Raw genomic sequence first — 17,325 nt, 5'->3', positions numbered from 1 at the left:
TGGCCTTAATCTCAATCTGCATGGAACTCCAACAATCCAAAATAAAAAATTTCCAGATGTTACTGAAAAACTATCCTTTTTATATTATAATAACTTACTAGTTCGTGTGATTATCATTTTAAAACTGTGGTATAATGTATAAGACCTCTCAATAAGCCAGATAAAATGGTGTCATCAGAGCTCATAATCCGCAGCTACTTTACCATCTCCATTAATTATCCGTAGCCACCATTTGTCTTCAAAATCTGTTTGTGGAATCCCATCAAAATTTGTTTACGTGGAGTATCCGATTGAACCATTTGACATCCGAAGTATATATCTCAGTGGGTCAGTCCATAGTCAGTATAGGCTAAGTCATGCGGGAGTGGCTAACAGTGCAGAAACTTCAAAGTGGTTAACAACTTCCTGGCTCAGCAAGCGCATAGCAGCTCCCTGAGAGAATTTCCTAGCAAACAAAAAACATGGAACGGAAGTGGAATTGCTATGACACCATTCTATCCTGTACTCAGTCTCATAGTAAACATGATTGATGCCCTGTTTAAAAAAAAGGATATCAGGCGAAGAAAATAGTTGCATTAAAACATGTACTAATTTGTAATAACTACCTCAGCAAAAACAAAAGCGACAAAATCTACCTTCCAGCACAACACAAAATAGAGGAATTGGGATCAGTTGCCAAAACAGTAGTAAAAGAAACGACAATCATTTTCATTTATGAGCTTTATTCAAGTCTTCAAATAGAGAGGGTGAGCCATGACACAACGTTAAAGTTGAGCCTTGGTGATTAGTTCATTATGGGTTTGATTGAATCCATAAATAACTCCTTGCATATGGGCCCATACCATCGGGAAACAAAGATCCTCAGACACCTGGGTACGTTGATTAGGTTATTCAAGTCCTCAAACAAAATCATTACTGGCTTTCAACCTAAGAAACCAAGCACTTCAGTCTTGTCATGAGAAAGGTGGCAGTTTCACTATTGACCTAATATGAATTGCACCATAATTAACCATTACCAGCACTAATTTCAAGAGTCTTGCTCTCGACCATCTAAATTTCAATCCACAGTTTGTGCCAGGACAACAGAAGACATTAAGATTTCATTAACTGAGTCCTCCTCTCCTTTTTTGTATCAATAGCCCCTCTTCCCCCCCGGAAGGAAAAACCTAAAGATTGAACCTTTCTACTTCATAAATGGCCTAAATCTATGCATAAGTAAAGTATCAAACAATAGAAGAAAACCTTTATTTCCTTTATCCTTTGAGGACCGGCATTTGAATAGCTGAAAGTAACAGGATGCCAGCCTTTATTCTCCATTTTTGTAGTAGACTGATTCCATAGGGTATAGGTTATTGCTCTACGTTCAAGTTCGCTTTCAAGGCCATGCATCTATAAAGAGAAGATAATGCATATTAAGATTACAAGCAATATCCATGCAGATTAATCCTTGAAAAGTTACTGGATATCAATGACAACATTTAATCAAAGTAATTTGTGAATAAAGCAGAAGCAAGAATTAATTCAATCAAAGAACACATTCCCAAAACCAACATAGATAATGGTTATGAAATAAATATCTAAGTATCTTACTGCAAGCAATGTCTGCACATAGTGTTCATCTGGAATACAATTGTGCTGCTTCTGAAGTTTCTGCATTTGCACCAAAATCATAAGTATCTTACAGCAAGCAATTATCAGTATTGAAATAAAAGAAAAATATATTATGAAATGAGTACTGAGTAGCATCACAAAATATCACGGTAAAAACATTGTCTCAGCAGCATACCTTGTAAGATTATACTATTGCAGATTACAGAAAAGAACATAAGATTATACTATTGCAGATTACAGAAAAGAACATAAGATTATACTATTGCAGATTTCAGAAAAGAACATAAGATTATACTAATGCAGATTACAGAAAAGAACAAAAGAAACATTCAACAGCTGTTAAATGGAGTAGAGCAGTAACCACCAAAGGAAAAATAATAGATGGGGGCAGAGGGAGAAAATTTAAATAGAAATTTCCCACAATGCTTAAATAATCACTGATCAAATTTTAAATCTCACATCCAGAACTTTAACAGATATTGCTTAAAAATATCACAAGCTATTGGAAAAGGGTAAACAGGAACCTAGGAACTCCTAGGTTTTGAAATATAACCTTACAAAAGAATTTCACTAACTAGTAAATTGTAGAAACTTCCTAACTCCAAGTCAAGGTTTTGAAGACTACTTTCAAAGCCAGTTTTCAGTAATGCGGTTCTTAGTTAATCTGAAAGCATGACCTGACATGCTAGTTCAACCGTCCATACCAGTCAGTCCAGTTTTCAAAAATCAGAATATGCCACAAATATGAGACGTTCTAGAAGGCAAAACATAGGAACTAATTACCGAGATAGAAAATTATTAAAGCTTGGACTAAATGTTTATAATACATTACTCAGTCAGAAATATGCCCCGTGAAAAGTGCAATGTCCCAAATATAACCGATTTTGAACACTCAAAAGCCTTTGTATAATGTTGCATCAGTATTATTTAAGCCTGCTATTGTTTTACCATGATCACCAAGATTCTACTAATGAGTTACAATTATTTGGAACTATAAGCACAATAAACATAACTTCAAAATACCCAATCTGTCTTAACTTAATAATTTACACTCAAAAGTGAAGACTGTGCTATTATGCATAACATATTAGGATAACATGAAGCCTTTCCACTAACAACACTAAAATAGAAAACTAAAATCAGAAGACTTACCAGATTCAGCTTTCCCTTGCTTGTATCAATTGGTGGACGTCTCTGCCAAGTTAGAACAAAATTAGGTAGGTATTTATAAATTATGAACACAGTACAGACTTACAGTTAGTATTTAGTACAGTATTGTATGCTAAACATTCAATTTTGAATTCTATGACAGCTTTCATTATACAATGCCAAGAAAATTTAATAAAATCAATACAGTAGTATGAGAATCTTAATAGAATTGTAATTAAACAAAGTTGAGATCGATTACACACCTTACAATATTTCTTAAAGACAGAAAAGATTACATCATCGTCTACAATCACTTCTGCATGCTTACGAATTACAGTGATCCACTGGAAATTCAAAATAAATTCAAATTAAGACATAATTTCCAGAAACAAATGTTAAAAATTTTATGCTACAACTTCAATGTAAGAAATAATGTCAATTTGATATTTACAAAAGCAACTCAGCTAAACTCTGGCTAAACACCCAATACAAAATTTCCCCCTTTAACACGGCAAGTGGAGCATCTTGACTTTACTAGAAAGCACTTAGTAGAGGCAAATCAGTGAGCAGCAATGGTGATGGAAGAAGGTCAAGCTCAGGCCCAACCACTAAATCCATGGCAAGGAAGATTCAAGAAGACTAGGACTCTGCTATTGATGGCAGAGACACCCCTTCTATACATGTTCAAAAATGTCATAACCTAGTGTAGAATTTCTAGAGTATAATTTATTTTCTTGCTAAAAGTAGAATAGGAATTTTACTTGTAATATTTCTTAAATCAAATTAGGGTTTCTAGAAAACTCCTAATTAACCTAGCCAGTCATTTAGACCGAAAAGAGTCACATGAAGCACATCTTGTCATGCTTGCCTTATGAGCTCATTTAGGTGCCTAATTTCAAACTTAATTGGTTTGAATTTTCCCACTCATTTCCGTGTACAATGGCCGGACCTCATCATTATATATTGAGGTGTTTGGCTCTCATTTTTCTAAGATTAATATGAGTGAATTGCTTCTCACTCCCTTGTCTAGACTTCTCTAGGATAAACACCTTGATTCTTCACATCTCCAAGTGATATGGCCCAACCAATCACCCTCCCTACCTCTCATGCACTTTCAAAGAAACCATAGCTCCATTGGAGCCATCCTTGTCCATTTCATCCATTAGCTTCTGCCAATCATCTCAACAATCCAAGGATTCCAATCGGTCATGAAGACAACACCATCAAATGGTCTTAGTTTTCAACCCAACAACCAGAAACCAAGTTTTTGTTAACTGATCTGAAAAACTTGCCTTTATATTTTAAACCATTAATAAACTCCATTAGTCGAATTAGTCAATATGGAAGTATGGCAAAGAAAAGAAAAATAACCTGGGACCCTTTACGCCATTTTTCTCTTGGTATTTTAGATGACATTTTTGGGTTGTAGCGGCCCTCCTTTACATCAAGAAAACTGCAATATAAACATACTCGTTTATTCCACCTTTAAAGCATATACCTTTCAGAAAAATGAAACAAAATGCAAGTTTAAATGGATTAAAATTGAACATTTGAAAAAGAATTAGTGCCAAGCACCTCAAGAACCAAAGCCTTCTTCTACCTGTCCACGAAACTCCTTGGAGAAACCATGACATAATTGTACACGTAGGAAAAGTTGTACAGAGGAACACAGCTGCACATGGAAAATAAAAACTCAGATTCTTAACCAGGTTTGCACAAACATATGCCAGGCCCAAACCTCTCTCTTCCTTCAAATAGGAGTGGCAAATAAAACAAAGAAGCAGAAACAGAGAAAGAACAAGAACTCCTAAATGAAACTTGTACTAATACAAGAAGATTGGAAATACCAACCTGTCCGAGAGAAGAACAAATCTTTGATTTGAAGGGTCCTCTAAGGCTGCTTCCAGTAACAACCTTTCAGCCTGAATCATACTTGATTCTCCCCATAAAACCTAAAATATGTAACACTGAATTCATATAAGAGAATAAAACAACATATTAATAGCATAACAGTATTACATTTTTATGCTCAACCATATCTGCATGCACTATCACACTGAAGGCATAAATCCTTGTAAAAAAATGTGTATAAGGTTTGGACAAGTACACTTCTCCTAATATTAAAAACAACTTATGCACAAGTTAAAATAAGTTTTTTTTGGAAAAGAATGATTTTAACTTCTCCAGAAGGCTTATTTGAACTTGTGCATTTAATTTCATTTACTTACTCTCAAAGGCACAAATCCTTTACCAAAAACAGTGCTCAAAATCATCAGATTATTACAGATTAATACCGTCACCCCATTGGCATTCGGTGCTACAGATTAGACCAATACAGAAGTAAAAACATAAATGGAAAAGGACCATGTTGTCAATTTTTTCCATCCTGTAAGCAATATACCACTTAACCAAATAGAAAGAATTCGCCATCGATGGAGAAGACAAAATAAAAGTGCATCCGCTTACACCTATTTTTAGGATGCAAAAACCTTACTATAGAAGCAACATTTCAATGTTCTCACAATTTCGAAAAGGAAAGCAATTTCGTGAATAAGTTGGTGGCATAGCTTTCTCAAGAACCGATTCGAAAGAGAGAGAAAAAAAAACCTGAATGCTATTACTGATTTGTCGACCATAGAAGAACTGCGACCTGGTGGTTGACTCATCCAACACAAAGCCAGGCGTGGAGTGAACATAAATCGAGAATCTAGAAACGTCACCGTTCTGCAAAAAAAGAAACCGCTCAGACATTCCCCAAATTTCAGATTTTAAGGAAATGAAAGAAGAAAGATGCAAGACCTGGAAGAAAGCGTCCCAGAGGAAATCGAGAGGGAGGTTGCGGCGAACGAGGAACAAGAAGGCGATCTTGGGAGGGCCATCGAAGACGCGAGAAACCGAAATTGAGGGTTTGGGAGAGTGGAATCTGAAGAGAGAAAGGAGGAGTAAAACGACGACGCATGAGAGGGACGCAAAGAGGAGGATCAGCATTTTTCTACTTATCGCGGGGCGTCTCTTGGCGCCTCTAGCCGCCGATGCCATTCCTCCCACCCTGCTGCAGGTTGGGTAAGTGTAGCACTATTAATAAGCGTCGCTAATATGTTTAGATATATGCATAACATAGCGTAAAGAAGAGGTTGAAATCGAAGCGAATGCGCATGCAGATGCAGAGAGAAACACTAACTCTTTGTTTTCAGTAATTAATAATCATAATTTGATTCTCTTTCTCTCCGCTTTCATGGAGACACTTGTTCAGACTGTTCTCAAGCCTCACGCAACTTCGACCACATCAATACGTCGTCGTCGTCGATACCAGCGCTTTTGACCTGTAGAGGTCGGTGGGTCCCACAGTTGCATTCTTTGTACGTCAGCGCGTGGTAGCACTGAACGCGGCACCGCCACCGCCGCTCCTCAGTGCCCACACTGTTACTCACCAAACACTCAACACCGTTTAGTATTTTTAACAAAACAAAAAAAAGATTTTGCTCCTGATATGTTATGTGACAACTTTCGATATGTTTCATATTTAAGACGAAAATTTTAAACTGTAGATCTTTTTAAACAGTAGATGTTGTTTTTATATGTTTCCTTTAACAGTACAGCGTTGTTTTTGTATGTTTGATGATAATAAAACTATTAAGGTAATAAAGTGTATTAACAAATACTTTTATTTTGTAAACTGAATAAAAAAATTATTACATGGTTAAAAATAATTTTATAACACAGAATATATACTTGTCACAAGTTAAATATAATATTATGTATGTGTATATTTATATCAAATGGCAGTATTTTTTATCAGTTTTTCTTTAACTCTAAATTTTTTCCATTTTTTTTAAAATTAGAGTGCTTCAGACATTTTTCTTAATCTTTTATTTCACTTCATTTATCTTTTTTATTTTTAAATCTAATTTTAACATTTTTCTATAAAGCTTATTAGTTAAACATAATCTGTATAGCAATAAAAGTCTTTATCCTAAATAAATTCAAAATATAATTTATATGTTAAAAATAATTTTTTTTACAAATTATAGTTATACTATAATTATTTATTTTCCAATCATGTCATGTGGTGATTACTCCATAATCAATACTAATAATTTACTTTTTCATTTTCAAAGTAACAGTTAACAATTAAATATTTAGACTTTCTATTAAAAGTCCAACAGCTTAAAAAAATCCTGAAAATATCATATCAGACCCACTAATCTTTTTGCTAGAAATGGAAATTTAAAACCAAAACTCATAAAAAATGAACCAAAGAAAAGAAAAACAATAGAAAAGAATAAGTAGAAAAAAGAAGAAGGAAGAAGTGTGCAATAAAATAAATAATTTGGTAGAGATATACAAAATATAATATAAATTATTGTATATTTTTCTAGTTGGAAGAATATAACATTTTTATAAAAATATCGCTTATTGTTACAATTGATGAGATTAAATTTATGTAGTTATTTCGTCTTCTTTTGTTTACCTTTTAAAATAACTCATGCTTTCATTATCTTAAAAACAATTTATGTCTTTAAAAAGTATTAATTATATAAGTTGTTTTAAAAAAAATATCAAGCACGTTGTCAATTCTTTTAATATTAGTTTAACGAGAGGGTATAATAATGTAAAAAAAAAGGCGCACGAATTTATGACATCATATCTAAAAGCTGAATATTAATAATTCACCAGCTCTGCGATTAACAACACTGGTAAAAAGGTGGTTGTTGTTGAGTAGTGTAAGTAACTAGTAAACAACTCACTTTTATATTATCTAATTCATATCACTTGCATTTAAACATAATTCATTTATATTATTAAAATAATAATTATTTCAATAAATTATAATATTAAAAATAATAAATAAAAAGGTAAATCCTCATCATTAACTTCAAATATAAAAACGTGGAAAACTGCAAATTTGAATTAATTGAAATTTTCAACCATATAAAATCCAACTTGAACCTCGAACACAGACAATAAAAAAAACATTTGCACCTAAAAGGATTAAAATAAAAGAATTGCTGATTTTTATTCTTACTTATTGCCAGTTTTTTTTAGAGTATACCTAGTAGTGTTTTGGTTGTAGTAGGTTATTGACTTTTGAAGTAGTCATTAAAATTAGTAGTTAGAGTACACTTAGTCATATTCTAAGCTCAACTTGATAGTTGCGTTCTGAGTGAAATTAAACCAAGAATGAGTAAACAACAAATGTTCATACAATTTTCCTTAAGTTCATTACCTCTCATTGTTTATCTTTGCAAGTAACCAAGTAAGAACCCTAACTAATGTGTGGGATTTTGACAACCCAATGGAAAAATATTGCAAAAGTGGGAAGCTATAAAAGAGAGAAAGGGTCAGCAAAAGGCCAAGTCCTCAACATTTCACGACCACTTCCTTTGCCTCCAGTTTTTGTTTATTATAAAACTCAGATCACTCATTTCTTTTTGTAATCCAGAACTCTAATTCCATGGCCTCCTTGCATATCTCATCTATGTATCTTTCTTCTTTTTCCTTCAAGAGAAAACATGCTACTGTATCAAAGTTCAGACGAATGTCTTTGTTAGTTCCAAAAATATCTACCACAAATTCATTTCAGGAAACCAACGCTTCAACAGACACAAACCCATTTGAAGAAAATGTCAAACCAAAAGCATTGTACGATGAAAGTGTTCGTAATCTTAATACTCTCAACAACAAGAATAAGATCACCACCACCACGAAATTCCTTGCAATTTTGGAGTTGGTAACCGACAGAGTAGAAATGCACCACAATGTTGGGAAGCAACGTGACAATTGGAACATCCTTCTTTTGAACTCCATCAACATGATTACTCTATCAGCCGCAACCATGTCGGGTCTTGTTGCCACGTGTCCAGGTTCAGGGGCGCCATTACTGGGTCTTAAACTATCTTCCACCCTCTTGTTTTGTGCTGCCACAGGGTTACTACTCGTGATGAACAAGATCCAACCCTCACAACTTGCCGAAGAACAACGAAACGCGACGAGACTGTTTAAGTGCCTGCAGACAAAAATGGAGGCCACTGTTGCACTTGAAAGTCCTTCAGAGGAAGATGTGAACGATGTGATTTTGAAGGTTTTGGCTCTTGATAGAGCTTACCCACTTCCCCTTTTGGGAGCTATGCTTGAGAAATTCCCTGAAAAGTTTGAGCCTGCTGTGTGGTGGCCTAGGCCTGATAAGATTTCTCAACCCCACAAAGAAAAAACAAAGAGAGAGAAGATGGAAGAAGGGTTAGTGAATGGATGGAGTGAAGAACTAGAAATGGAACTGAGGGAGGTTGTTGAAGTGTCAAAGAGAAAAGATTTTGAGGACTATGAGAGGTTAGGAAACAAGGTGTTGAAGATCAGCAAGAGTTTGGCCATTTTAGGGCCTTTGCTCATGGGCATTGCAACAATTGGGTCAGTGTTTGTGGACAACATAGGGTGGTGGTCTTGGACATATTTGGTGACCCTTTTGGCTGGGTCTCTGGCTGCTGTTGTTAACTCATTTGAGCATGGAGGACAAGTGGGAATGGTGTTTGAAATGTATAGATTCTGTGGAGGGTTTTTGCGTTTGTTGGAAGAAACTGTTGAGGTAACACTTGAAGAGAAAGATATGGAGAAAAGAGAAAACGGTGAAGTGTTTGAGAACAAGGTGGCTATGCAATTAGGAAGAAGCGGGTTTGAGCTGAGAGAGCTTGCCTCTAAGTCTGCTTCATGTCGTAGGGAAGGAATTGCCATGGATGAATTTGCTAGCAAGCTCTTCTAGTAAACTATAGAATTGTGAACAAAAGATGTTCATTATTCATATATATATATTATGTGTTTGTGTTTAGAAACAGACCATAATAAGAAAAGGTAGAACAATTCACACAAAGAATGAATGTACTAAGTCATAGTTTTAATAAGAATTTAGCTCGGAATACTAATTTTGTTTTGACTTCTTTAATTTTTCATGCATCACTATCCTCTTGTTGTTATGCTTTTAATTTGACTTTATAGTGGCTTGATGAGAATGTCATATATGGGATAAAATAATATAAATTATATATATGAGTTTTGTTCACAATAAAAAATATTAAATAAAATACTCTAAAATAATCAAATTAATCATTAATTTAATTAAAAATTAATTTAGAATATAAAGTAATAAGTTACTTACACTAATTTAAAAATTATTTTATAAATTACTTTTAATTTTATTAAGTAAATACAAAAAAATAGTATTAATATAATATTAAATTTTATTATTAGATTATTAGATTATTTTGTATATTTTTCTATCTATAAATTATTTATTCTAAAGGTAATATTTACAGGTACAGATCTAAATATAAAATATGTAGAATATCCTTACAATAAGATTGTATAATAAATAATAATGTAAAAATATTATTCAATTATATAAGCTATGCATAAATAACATTAATGTCAGCAACTTAGTTCTCCACCTAAAACATTAAATAAATTCAATTATATCCAACCATTATTACTAAATTTCTTTATCTTTAGAGAAGAGTGTTACTCAATTATATAATTTAATTTTCGCATATTTCGTCTCATAATATGATTGTGTTGTTCATTACATAATAAGAGTAGAGCACTTTTTGTGTTCTCAAATTTTTATAGTATCTTATTACAAAACTCTCAAAATTTATACTAAAATTATGTACTAGGCTAGTCTGACACATTATATAGAAAGCAAGTTAGAATAATGTTTATTAGTGTATATATACATACATAATAAAAGTCATTTAATTATGACTTTCATCACTAAATTCTAACAGATAGTACAAAACAGCAGCTATCATGCCAAATGAGCATGCTTGCATCAGATCCAATCAAGAACGTAAAGCTTGTAATTCTTTGACAGCATTGTCAACAGCATAGAGGATCATTTTCTGTATCTGTTTCATAAAAAAATAAAAACATAAAAAACAAACATATTATAAGTTTGGCCAACATTTAAGTTCTCTTCTTCAATTTGATTAGTTCGAACTTTGAAGTTCACATGAAAAGGAAGAAAGAAAAAGCAAAAAAATAAGAAAACATGCAGGAAGCAAATTAATCACCTCAAGTTTATCTTCTCGGGCCTTGTGATTCTTAGGAAGACGACGGAACTCTTCAGTTAAATGCAAGCACATATGAACATTTTCTGGAGACACGAAATCTACAGCAACTTTTGTGCATGACTGCAAGGTTTATAATGTGGATCTTAGTGTTAGATATGCAATCATAGATGCAGACAATATGAGTCAATTCAATGCGTCAAAACATGTTTCACCTTAAGATTCCTGACTTGGTGTGCACATCCAGCAGGAATAAATACTGCCTCCCCAAGTTGTTGCTCAAAAGTCCAAGGTTCTACACCTGCGAATTAAGATTCATGTTAGTAACTAAATTGCATCCTTTGATCAAGCAATTTGCAAATCTTAATATTAACCAAACTCCTTCTTCAGATTCTTCTTGTGTTCCAAAGTCAAGTAAAAGCATTGGTCATTAATTGGATGGACAACCTAACCAACATAGAAATAAATTAGCCTCAAGCCAAGAATAAGGATAAGAAGAAATTTAGACTAATTAAATATAACATTACCTCTTCAACTGGAGAGCAATAGGTATGCCTAAATTCCTTAGAGTGCTTTCTTAGATATGCATCTAACTTTTCAGAATCCTCTCTCCGAAAGATGTCCCAAAGAGCACCACCTGATTCTTTAGAAATAGCACAGTTATATTCTTCTCTGTTGTCTTTGCAAAGTCCTTCATTCAGGCATTCATCGACCCTTTTGCAACCATGTCCCTCTTTCCCATCTTGGACCATGTGTGCTTTTTTCAGTTTTGGAATAACTGAATTTTGTTCATCACTCAATGTTACCTCAGTCGTGTGGATCAAAATATTCACCTTTGGAAATTTTTGAACAATAATTAGAAAATCAAAATATTCACCTTGGAAATTTCTAGACAAGGAAGTATATTTTGTGAAATAGAAGCATAATATTTCCATGTACCATAATCTAAAAGTGCAAATTAAATTAATAAGAAAACAACCTCTAAACTACGTTAAGTAATACGGAAAGTAAAGTTATTAACCATAGGAATGCTCATCTTCCAGTGATACAACATGCGCAATAAGAAATCTAGGATTTTGGTTTTAATGTACAAACAGAATGCAAGTTGTAAGTTCTAAAAAACAACAAGGCTTGAATAAAAAGTAAGGTTGTAAGTTGCTTACAGCATCAGACATGTCATAGTGAAGTTTTGTTACTGAATCTCCCCTGCCAAGTTCCTCTTTAATCCCATAAGCAATATATGTTTTCGGACCAAGGTCTGGCTTTAGAACATGGGATGGCAACTTTACAGCAAGGTTGAGGATCCCAGCTCGAGGATCACAATACTCTTGAAATGGCAAGCAGCGGATAAACTCGTCACAATGGCGAGGCAAAACATCATCAAACTTGTCAGAGGGAGGCCAGTCTTTTAACTTCAGCATCTCTGGCCACAGGTTTTGATGTGTTCTTCCTTGGGTATAGCCCTTGAAGAATGTACTAGTATTGATTTCTACCTGCAAAGGTTTAGAATAGAATGGTGAATGTTGGTCCAAATTCTTGTATTATTAATATACATGCATGAAAAACATTGTAAAATGTTACAGTTCGATATAAAAAGGAATTAGCAATTGAAGTCATCTTACGTGCATTCCAAAGCATAGGAAAAAAAAAACATGATTTATGGAAATCAATAGCAACCATTTGGATAAAAAAAAACACTTGAAACTTTAGAAGCATATTTTGGGAGGGAAATGTTGGTATTAAAAACCAAAACGAGACAATAGAAGCAAACCTCACAACAAGAAAGGCAATCAATGGCCTTCAATTCAGTCATATTTGAGCTGATTCCTGGAGCCACGTTTTCAGATAGGGCTCGCAATGTGACCATTGGCTCCCAACTAAGACCTGTACCCTGCTTAAGAACATCACGAACTATGATTGGTTCACCCTGAGTCCAATGTTTTCTGAAGAGAGGCAGCCCTTCATTTATGAGGTCACTTGATGATGGACAGTATAAGTTATTATCACTTGTGCCATCTCTAAAAGCTGCTCTTATCTTAGAATTGCAACTTGATATTTCTTCTTTCTGAAGAGTTGTTTGTTCAGTTTTAGAAAAGCCTTTTAGAATGTTACGAGCTTTGGCTTCCAAGTCTGATATCCACCCATTTAAAAGAATGCGCTTCAGCTCCATCACAGGGCCACCACATCCCCCCATTTCTTTGGGTGCACATCTGATACTTCCATCACTGTTGGCCTTCCATTTGGTAGATATCTTAGAATGACCTCTTAAAGTCCCTAAATTACCAGACACTGGTAATGGATCACCACCATGCATATAATCATACCCCCTATTCACATATTGAAACTTCATTTCAGACCGGGGTGATATACTTCCATTGCGTATTTCTTTGCAACAGTTGAGGCAGATTTCAAAGGAACACTCGGGGCAGCTTCGATAAAGATCAGTAAATGAAGTAGCACAATGGTCACTGCTCCAAGAAAAACAAAGTTACGAAATTGTGGAAGGATCAAACTTGTATAATAGGCAAATGGACTAATATCATACCAATAGATACGTTCATTTTCACAAGATGTTTGTGGTATCTCAATCTCAGAGCTTGATTTTCCTGGCAAGACAGATTATCGTTAGTGATGTATTCAAAGTTAAATACCCCCACTGATGCTGAAGCTTAATACCTTGTATTTTAGCTTCAATCTCGTGCTCTTGAGTTTGTTCTTCACAAATATGTTGTATAAATGGAATGAGTAAGTCAATCATGTATTGAAGATGTTGAACCTTTTCGTCATCTGTGATGCTGCTGTTAGATGTCTGAACACATCAAATTAGATGGGAAAACAGAGTTAAAAAGTAATCTCAAAGTTCTTCTGAGTAACATTTTCAATTTATGAAAGGAATTGATTTAAGGGTATCTACCAGACAGCACAGAAAACTAACCTTAATCGTTCCTGTTGAGCCCAAGCAAACACGGCAGTTGCAATTGTTTTGGCAAAAGGGACACTCGTGTGAAATGTCTGATGTTGTAAGATTGGGATACCTATGTGTAAAATGAGAAATTGTTATATTTATAAACTACACGAACAAATACCCTTTCAATGATTATTTAAATGTGAACTACTTTACCATTTCCTGATGCACCCCAAACAATACATTTTCGGACATTTAGTACAAGGTACGAACACTGCCCTTTCCTTTTTCAAACACTGATGACATTTTTTAGAAGTCTGCTCTGTATCCTGTTAACACAAATACAAGGTCCGACCAAGAAAAAAAAATATTATGATAAAGTACTTTTTCAATGAAGGAGTAGGCAGTGAGGAAGGCATTTACCTTAACGTTATCAATTTTTCTAGCTTTGCTTCTGAAATTTGTCTTTGAAGGAACAAAATCCTTGTAATCGCCCAATTGGTCAGCCAAGATATTGTCTTCAAATTTTCTTTTCTTCTTCAATGCAGCAAGACACTTTCTTGGCTCTAGTTCTTTACTAAAAGGACATTCAGTAGTCCTCTTATTATAACTAAAAACATCTTCTCCCCCTTTAGGCTTTGATTTTATTGTATAGTCTTCTTTAACCTTTCTCCTTTTTGAACTTTCAAAACCTCTTGAGCCTCTTGGGATTTTGCCAGTAAAATTATCACTATGTCGGTTTGACCATTCTTCTAGTACAATAGGAGCTTGTTCATTTTGTCTTGATTTTGGACTATTGGATAAGTACTGCTCATTTGATCTCTTTCGAATTCCAGAGTATTTTGCGGGCATTGAGATCTTCATCATATAGTCAATATGATCCTTTGACTTCTCTGGTATTCTTAATATAATTTTCATTCTTACTGCAGAAAGAACACAAAGAATATCAAGATATTGCAAAAGCTCCACTATAACATGGATTAACGATGAATATATCACTCATTCAACCATGAACATGCCAACTTTTCTATAGTTTCTAACAGTCAATATAAAATATCAAATCCTTTATATAATGATACTACAATCATAGAGAAAAGTAGCATACTAACCTACCCTTAACAAACAAAATAAAGGATTTTCTGAACAATCAACATACAATTCATAGTTCTTATGTATTACAGTTAATTGTGTGTCTGGTTTCAATTAAAAAAACATACCTAATATATCTTTAGTGTCAATTTTAATGCGAAATCTTGGAACTTTCGTATACTTGCTTCAGTGTGACGTGAGTCTTCTGTGGAAATGAAGGTATGATAAGGATATATATATATATATATATATATATATATATATGGGGAAAATGTATTTTGATCTGTAAGATATTGCAGTTATTTTAAATAAGGTAATAATCTAGATATTCTCATTTCTTTAAGAGTATAATTTATAAAAAATCTTATCTTTTATTTTCTTGATTTGAAATATGTTCATTAATTGTAATTTTCTAAATGATTTCAAAATGGTATTATAAAGGGAAATATTGTCAGGATCTGAACAAACACACAATTTAATTTTTTCATCTTTTAAAAAGAATATGATCAAACCAAAAGAAAAAAAATGTTTTTTCAAATCTAAAAAAATTGAACTTTGATTTTTAAAAGGAATAAATTGTATTTTAAATATTCATTCTATTTTAACTATACATTTTCAAATTCTTCTAAAAATAAAACATCTAATGACTTGACTGCCCTATGACATCTTTTTATATTCAAAAGCCTAAAATAAAAACTAAAAGTTAAACCAGAAATTTATACTTCTTCAAATCTTTTGAATCTTAAGTGACAAACTATATATAAAATGTAATAATGAGAATGAGGTTTTCTGGATAATGGATATAATAAAGGAAGAGAAACAAAGAAAACTAACCTGCTAAGTATGAACAAAATTTCAGAGAATCTTTCAGCAACAGAAACTCAATATTATTTGTTGGTATTTGGTATTGAAGATTCTGTGAATGAGAATGAATGGCACTGTACTATTTCACTAGCAGATACAAAGGAAGAATATAGAAATATAAGAATTTCAGAGGCCATTGTACATGATGAATGGCACAAAGAACCAAAAAAGTATAATATAAGAATTGTATATATCTTTTTTATCTGCAATAAGAATTCTATAGAAGGAATGAAGGTAAGTCATTCAAACTGTGCACCAACAGAAACCAATTCATTTGTCATGGTGTCTTTTTTGATCCATTCAAATGCTATCCATACATATTGAAGTACGAAAATGAATGTATTAAAAAATGTAAAAACGATTTTTTTTTTTAAGTTTAACTTTCCGCATAACTGAGGATAGATGTGGAAAAGAAGTATACACACATAATAATTTCAAAATAATCGACTATCTATTATAATATAATCAGTTACTACATAATCATTATGACATAATTATTATGTATATAAATATTTTACTATTATATAAGTTCACGTATTCTATTATTTTAACAATTATGTTATTAATATTAATTTATATAAAATTTGATATTATAACAAAATAATTCAATATTAATTTAATAATTATTAATAATTTTTTCTATATTATAAAAAAACAAATAAAATACAATTAAATCATTTCATATTTATTAATATATGTGTGTGCTTTTATAATGTGATAAATAAATAAAATAAAATAAACTAATTTAAATTTTCATATTTTATAAAGTAATTCATCTTAATATATTATTATTTTAAAATATAACGTTTTAGGGTTTAAAATAATATATTACTGTAATCCAAACTAAATTTATTGTAACGAAAACTATATTTTTAATATGTTCCTACTACAAAACACTTAAGCTTATTTAATCAAATTAAATTTTTAATTATAATTAATAAGTTAGTAGATCAAATATTCTAATATAATATTTTTATAATATAAAAGTAATTTTGTTATAAAGATACAAATAGATGAGATACATGTTGGTAATAAAGAGGTTATGGGAGTTGAGGAAGTTGTTATTGATCTTGATAATCTTATTAAAGTTGTTGTTGCGCTCGTGGAGGGTGAATCTCTTGTTGGTCAATTTTTAAAAATTTGCTGAAGATGTAAGGGTTGTTTTAAGATCTTACGATTATATATTTGCTAATATGTCTTCTTTAGATGAGTCAGATGATTTTCTACACACATAAATGCTGCATTGCCCCCATGAACTTTATCGTCTTTAGATTTTTTTCCATTTTAAATATGTAATTAATGTAACAAATCTTAAATTAGTTGTAGACAAACGAGTTACTTCTAAATCTATTCTCTAATATTTTGTGAGGGAATATAGTTAAATCTACCTCAGGTATTTTCTTATAAATAGTCACTTTGGTCTCTAAATTATGGGCGAAAAAGATGAATAAGAAAAAATTATTAAGTAAATATAGTGAATATTTTGAATGCAAACGAGAATTTTCATGGGATTAGGCATTAGAGAAGATTCTTTATTTAATTTTTCATCTTTTTGGTTTAAACTCTCAATAATTATTTAGGTTGCTTTTATTTTTTATTTTTTTCCATAGGATTTAGTCTAGTTTCCTATGTTTTTTTTTTCTTTATCTTTTT

General features: G+C 32.5%; 3 protein-coding genes across 5 annotated transcripts; 1 reads left to right on the top strand and 2 right to left on the bottom strand.

The window, feature by feature from the left end:
• Positions 1–59: 59 nt before the first annotated feature.
• On the bottom strand, positions 60–6,257 carry LOC137832204 (glycosyltransferase BC10-like). 2 transcript variants are annotated; one of them, XM_068640243.1, is made up of 11 exons: positions 5,942–6,257; positions 5,560–5,812; positions 5,368–5,484; positions 4,612–4,712; positions 4,361–4,432; positions 4,132–4,213; positions 3,024–3,104; positions 2,764–2,805; positions 1,591–1,650; positions 1,243–1,389; positions 60–534 (listed from the first exon to the last, which is right to left on the bottom strand). In XM_068640243.1, exons 2-11 carry the CDS (start codon positions 5,797–5,799, stop codon positions 355–357), a joined length of 1,122 nt encoding a protein of 373 aa, XP_068496344.1. In that variant the 5' UTR covers positions 5,800–5,812; positions 5,942–6,257; the 3' UTR covers positions 60–354. The 2 variants fall into 2 exon arrangements, with proteins under 2 accessions (XP_068496344.1, XP_068496345.1); XM_068640244.1 differs by lacking the exon at positions 5,942–6,257 and having other exon boundaries at positions 5,560–5,935.
• Positions 6,258–8,134: 1,877 nt separating this feature from the next.
• LOC137833150 (probable F-box protein At4g22030) lies at positions 8,135–9,683 on the top strand. Its single transcript, XM_068641512.1, has one exon. It carries the CDS (start codon positions 8,216–8,218, stop codon positions 9,512–9,514), a length of 1,299 nt encoding a protein of 432 aa, XP_068497613.1. The 5' UTR covers positions 8,135–8,215; the 3' UTR covers positions 9,515–9,683.
• Positions 9,684–10,300: 617 nt separating this feature from the next.
• LOC137832202 (lysine-specific demethylase JMJ26-like) lies at positions 10,301–15,776 on the bottom strand. 2 transcript variants are annotated; one of them, XM_068640242.1, is made up of 13 exons: positions 15,643–15,776; positions 14,143–14,642; positions 13,936–14,048; positions 13,750–13,849; positions 13,491–13,623; positions 13,360–13,420; positions 12,586–13,282; positions 11,978–12,307; positions 11,342–11,647; positions 11,189–11,261; positions 11,030–11,115; positions 10,818–10,937; positions 10,301–10,652 (listed from the first exon to the last, which is right to left on the bottom strand). In XM_068640242.1, the coding sequence occupies exons 2-13, from the start codon at positions 14,635–14,637 to the stop codon at positions 10,587–10,589; spliced, it is 2,580 nt and encodes an 859-aa protein (XP_068496343.1). In that variant the 5' UTR covers positions 14,638–14,642; positions 15,643–15,776; the 3' UTR covers positions 10,301–10,586. The 2 variants fall into 2 exon arrangements, with proteins under 2 accessions (XP_068496343.1, XP_068496342.1); XM_068640241.1 differs by lacking the exon at positions 15,643–15,776 and adding an exon at positions 14,833–14,896.
• Positions 15,777–17,325: the final 1,549 nt, after the last annotated feature.

The sequence above is a fragment of the Phaseolus vulgaris genome, chromosome 6 (genome assembly GCF_000499845.2).
Source record: "Phaseolus vulgaris cultivar G19833 chromosome 6, P. vulgaris v2.0, whole genome shotgun sequence".
In the NCBI taxonomy this organism is placed as follows: Eukaryota; Viridiplantae; Streptophyta; class Magnoliopsida; order Fabales; family Fabaceae; genus Phaseolus; species Phaseolus vulgaris.
The sequence above is the reverse complement of the archived record's forward strand: the minus strand, read 5'-3'. Positions and strand labels throughout refer to the sequence as shown.

Coding starts and splice junctions, on each gene's coding strand:
- LOC137832204 (XM_068640243.1), bottom strand. CDS start 5,799: ATGGCATCGGCGGCTAGAGGCGCCAAGAGACGCCCCGCGATAAGTAGA. Junction 3,105..4,131: donor AATGGCGTAAAGGGTCCCAG/GTTATTTTTCTT, acceptor TTGAATTTCCAG/TGGATCACTGTAATTCGTAA. Junction 2,806..3,023: donor TCTTTAAGAAATATTGTAAG/GTGTGTAATCGA, acceptor CTAACTTGGCAG/AGACGTCCACCAATTGATAC.
- LOC137833150 (XM_068641512.1), top strand. CDS start 8,216: ATGGCCTCCTTGCATATCTCATCTATGTATCTTTCTTCTTTTTCCTTC.
- LOC137832202 (XM_068640242.1), bottom strand. CDS start 14,637: ATGAAAATTATATTAAGAATACCAGAGAAGTCAAAGGATCATATTGAC. Junction 13,421..13,490: donor GATTGAAGCTAAAATACAAG/GTATTAAGCTTC, acceptor CTGTCTTGCCAG/GAAAATCAAGCTCTGAGATT. Junction 10,938..11,029: donor ACCAAGTCAGGAATCTTAAG/GTGAAACATGTT, acceptor TAAACCTTGCAG/TCATGCACAAAAGTTGCTGT.